Below are 5,289 nucleotides of genomic sequence, written 5' to 3'. Positions count from 1 at the left end.
TGCCCCCCCCCGGGTTCCCCCCCCCCCCCCAGTTATGCTACTGTTTGACTTAAATCCATTAGCTGAGTCTCCCGTGGGCCTGATCTTTTGCTTGCATATATCATCCATAGGTCCACTGGAGTCAATGGACCAGGTCCACTATCCGGCATAAATTGGTGTCACTCCACTAAGTCAAAGGCTGATATCTTTCAGCTGGTATAAATCAGCACAGATGCTCCAGAGTCAACAGACCCAATCCCAGATGACATAAAAAGAGCATCACTTTATGAATATGATGGGATACACTGCGCCTGTTCAAAGTCAGTGTCACTCCACTGGAGTCAGTGGGCCTCCTCAGCTGGTGTAAAGGAGTGTCATTTCACTGGAGTCAATGGGCCAGCTGGCATAAGTCAGTAGACTTCCAGGTGAGTGAACAGAATGATACTGAAGCATACCAGCTGGGAGGCATGGTCAGTGCGCACCCATCTTACACATTCCCAACATGGAGTCTCCAGCAGAGGTTCCTGCACAGACACCAGCAGTTCTGTTAGGAAAACCAATTGGCCATCACAGCCAGGTACAAACTCCTTTTGGCATCTCTGAGTTGGCTAAGAAATACAACTCACCCTTTCACCTATCAAACCAGGGTCTCCACGCAATCCAGGTGCTCCAGGACCTCCTTTAGGGCCCTGAAAGAACAAGGAAGAAATAGTCCTTCTTACAGTAAAGTATATTAATGCATAGAAAGGATTTCTTCAGAAGCCAACAGCTGCCATTCATTTCGTTGCTGTGTTCTGATCCCCCACTTCCTACCTTAGAACAACACTGGTAGTCTGAAGAATATAAATGGGAACAGTGAACTTTTCCAGATGGGGATGGGACTTTATTTAGTCATGGACAGTCAAAAGAATGGACTGCAAGCCTTTTTTGCACTTCTCTTTTCCTCTCAGAGAAATGGCATAAGCCCCATCGCAGAAGTCGTTTCAAGCACCCTAGAGCAGACCAGAACCCAGAGGGTGCCCTACCAGAAGTATGCCTGTGTTGGCTTCTCAGATGAGACTAGATACTCCAGCAGGGCTCCTCCTTCAGAGACTGGGAATGATTTCACTGTCCCAAAAACTTGTAAAGAGCTTGAAGTCATTTACTGTGTACCTAACTGCTAGCAGTACCCAAAAAACAGACCAAAGAGATCCAAACACCCTTACAATGAAAAGCCTGGCTGCTTGTCTTGAAAAAACAGCTTTGGTGTCCTTTCTCATACAGCATCAAGTGTTTATTTCAAAATCCACAGGATTGCATAGCCTGTCTCCTGGGAGGCAAGAGACTGAGTTCTAAACGATGGCCTTTTCCAACCATCATTCAGAAGCTTTATTTGCCACACAGCCATTTCCTCCTTAAAAACAGACTGATTAACATGCACAGACTAACCTCAGGTCCAATAGTTCCTTCCTCTCCTCGGTACCCCTTGGGTCCAAGTGGCCCAGCCTCACCCTGTGAAAATATAACAAGAGTAAAAATATGTAATTTCTTCTTTTTGTCACTGATTCTTGTCTTCTGAAGGCACTGAGCAGTGGTGTATCTACCCTGCTCCCATTCATCATGCTGATTGCAGGTGCAGCAATAGGAGGATACCAGCTAAAGGATAGATTTGACCTTGGATTACCAGCATGCAGCAAGCTAGCATTGCTCTACAATGCATTGTCACTGCTGCCATGGCCCAGACTCTGACAAGATGACAAGAGCTAGGTGACTCAGTCTCAAACCTCAAGGTGGGCCACACACTTAGTTCACATCCAAATTTAGCTCACCAAAGCAGGAAAATATTCCCTCATTTCATGACACACACAGGGTGGGGTGGGGGACTATGCCTACGGAGCACAGTAGATAGTAATGAGTCAGACATCCAGTTTGGTCACAGGTTATATTAAGGTAATGCTTACAAATGGAAATAAAAGATGAATAGATATGTCAATAAAAGAATAAAGCAATTTTGTGTGTGTCCAACAAGGCAACATCATCACTGTTTATAACAGGGATGGTTAAAATACAGTGTGTGGCCTGGATCTGGCCCACCAAGTGATTCCATCCAGTCTGAAGAGGGCAGTGCAGGCCATGGCACATGCAGCTGGTCCCCGCCCCCCACAGGTGCAGAGGTACTGCTTGGCAGGGAGTGCAGCCCACCCCATTCCCACACGTGGCGCATCTACACAGGGAGCAGTGTACAGGGGGCGGCACGGCAGCAGTGTGGGGCAGCATGATGGCCAGACTCGGCTTCCTGGAATCCCCTGTGGCTGCCACTCCCAGTGTCTCTGCCACCACTGCTGGACCCAGTATTGCTGCCTAGGCATCCTGGCTTGTCTACTCAGCACCCGCTGCCAGGGGCAGAGCAGGCTGGATCTCCACTGAAACCAGCTGGGACCCCTGTGGGTAGCGTGTGCATGGGCTGGCAAGTGAGATAGGACTACAGGCAGGAGGGAAGCGTGTCCAGGAGTGGGATGTGTGGGTAGGACTGGGATCACAGGGTGGTGACAGTGTGGGGCCACAGCCTGGGGCAGAGCTGCGATCTGCTCCTCACACACCTCTGCAATGGGCACCAGTTCCTTGGGCAGGAGCCAACTGCTGCCCATGGAACTGCTCTCATCACAGGGATGTGCAGGGAGCAGATCGCAGCTCTAACACACGTTCCAGACCTACGAGTCACCACCCCACAATCCTGGTCCTGGACCCGAACTCCTGTCTTGCTCCTGGACGCAGCTCCCACCTGCCTGCAGCCCCATCCCATTCACTTAGCCAAGTATGCCCTGCCCTCAGGCATCCCAGACTGCTTTCTATGGAGACCCCAACCACCCACCTACCCCATCCAGCACCCCAGCAGTGGGTGCAGGGCAAACGGGTCTGAGGCCAGATAGGATCAACTGGCATCTTCCACTCCCTTACCCTCCACTGTGCCAGGCAGCGTAAACATCTGTGACACGGGGACTGATGCCAGGTCAGCACCCTCACTCCCCACCCCAGCCCTGAACAGCTCACCAAAACTTCTCAAGTGGCCCTCCAGCCCAAATAATTGCTCACCTCTGGTTTATACCCGTTTGTAATATGTACTACCTCTCTCTGTAACAAGACTCAGGGTCTTATTCCTGTGGCTGGGCCTTATACATAAGATGGTGAGGATGCTGTTGCCCATCACTCAGCCATTAGAGTGCCTCACTGTAGTCTACCAGTGTCCCAGTAGCAAAGCACAAGGGAACAATCCTTAGGTAAATACAAAGAAGGGAGATTGAGCCTTTCATCTCTTGGCCTTTAGATGAAGTCTTATTTCCATCTTGCAGTTTACTGTGCTCTAAGGTTGTGGGTTTCCTTTCAAAAGTCTACATTGCCCACTTAAACCACAGGTATTTCCTATTCTCTCTAGAGTGGAAAAATGTGGCATCCTATTGAGCACTGTACAGTAATTCTCAGGGAGTGCTGACTGGCTGATGGTGCCCACTACATCTAAAAGGAGTTGATGGTTTCAGTCCAGTTCATATGGGCAGGGGTCCCCTTATTAAAACTACTGCAGCAATTGGCACCATGGCTTCAGGAAAGATGCCATATACGCTGACCCAGCTTCCTGGTCTACATGACATGACAAACTACCAAGGAAGTACCAACTGCTGGCACAAATGTGCTGTGGATAAACAGAGAATTTCTGTTTGAAGAGGTGCCATCCTGGTGTTTATTGTAATTCTTACATTCACTTTAATAAATAATTTATGTGGTAAAGAAGTTTAATGGCTGTGCCCAGCATGCCTCATGTCTGCCTCAGCTGTAAGCAACATGGTCAACTCTTGAGTAAGCTGTAGGTCATCTCCTTGGCCATTTACATGAGCATAATGGACGTAGCAGTCTGCACATTAGACTTCTCTGCTGCTTTCTGTGAGCCTTACTCTACTTTTTCTTTGGAATGAGCCTTCCATTACCCGTAAGAATCCAAACTCCGCCCCCCCCCCCCCAAACACAGACCAAGCTGCTTTCCAGCTCAGTGTGTCAAAATGCAGGCATAGATCGAACAGGACAAGCTTTCAGCTCTGAAAATTAGCATACTTGCCAGCGTAAAAGAATGCTGTTATAAATAGCCTCTATTAGCTCTGAGACCCAGAAAGATCCAAGACTAAATTATACTTGGCAGCTTTGACATGTCTGACCAAGTTCTCTGATTCTCTGGAAGATAATGCCATGGGTATAGCCCATATCTCTGGTTTTCCAGGTTAAAGGGGAATGCCATGCTATGTCACCTGTGTAGAGATTTAATCCCAAGTCCTCTTCAGTCTAAAAGGCAAGGGACAGAAATGACACATACAGTTCTGTGATTGGAAACTGGTTCATATCTGTAACACAACAGGGCTAGGGACAGATATTCAAAAATTCTGAGCCTGAATTGATTCAATCTTTGAAGGTTAATCTAACCTGCCTAGATAGAATCAGTTTGCAACTGGGGGGGTGTGTGCAGTGGATGCATCTGTTGATGATACTGAGCTTTTCAGTCTCCCTCTCCCTGCTTCTTCATACTGTCTGCAAAACTGACAGGCAAGGGAGCCAGCAGGGAACTGATAACACAGCACTTATCAGCCCATTAACAAAACAAAAGCCTCTCTCATTAGTTCAAGCTCTTTTTAAATGGCTTTCTCCAAGGAAGGAATGGAAGGACACTACCAGCTGACTTGTTGATTAGCTCCAAAAAGCCCTAAGTGGACACAGTTCTGTCTGCCTATCCCAGTGAAAACTGGAAACACACACACACAGACACTTCTCAGCATTAGCTAGCATACCACATGCCTATGTTCCATGTGGCTGGGGTCTGTGCTGTGGGAGATGGGAGGGACAAGGGCTGGGGCAGGGAAGCCAGACAGACCCTGTTGTGCCTGCAGTCTCCACCAGAGCTCTTGCTAGGGAGCAGAGGTGTGGGGCCATCCCTGTTCTCTGGAGCAGAGAGCCCAGCCCAGGGCTGCAAAGCATCTGGGATGCGAGAAGACTCTGGTTTAATTTAAACCAGGAAGGGGTCTGGGACAGACATTTCATAGTTTCATAGTTGGTAGGGTCGGAAGGGACCTGAGCAGATCATCAAGTCCGACCCCCTGCCTTGGCAGGAAAAAGTACTGGGGTCAAACACCCAGCAAGGTGTTTGTCTAGCCTCCTCTTAAAGACCCCCAGGGTAGGAGCCAGCACCACTTCTCTTGGAAGTTGGTTCCAGATCCTAGCCGCCCTGACAGTGAAGTAGTGCCTCCTGATGTCTAGTCTGAATCTACCCTCTGCCAGCTTGTGACCATTATT

The 5,289-nt window shown here is 48.8% G+C and overlaps 1 protein-coding gene across 1 annotated transcript in view; it reads right to left on the bottom strand.

Annotated features, from left to right (window-relative positions):
* COL6A1 (collagen type VI alpha 1 chain) overlaps positions 1-5,289 on the bottom strand; it is an 87,267-nt gene that overhangs the window by 21,248 nt on the left and 60,730 nt on the right. Inside the window, exons 21-22 of the mRNA XM_019523273.1 lie at positions 1,408-1,470; positions 606-668 (exon numbers count right to left, since the gene is read on the bottom strand). Of these exons, the coding sequence (XP_019378818.1) occupies positions 606-668; positions 1,408-1,470 (126 nt within the window). The remainder of the gene's footprint in view (positions 1-605; positions 669-1,407; positions 1,471-5,289) is intronic.

Source organism: Gavialis gangeticus, unplaced genomic scaffold, assembly GCF_001723915.1.
Source record: "Gavialis gangeticus isolate Ggan-Ray unplaced genomic scaffold, GavGan_comp1, whole genome shotgun sequence".
In the NCBI taxonomy this organism is placed as follows: domain Eukaryota; kingdom Metazoa; phylum Chordata; order Crocodylia; family Gavialidae; genus Gavialis; species Gavialis gangeticus.
This window is presented reverse-complemented; position numbering and strand designations above follow the sequence as displayed.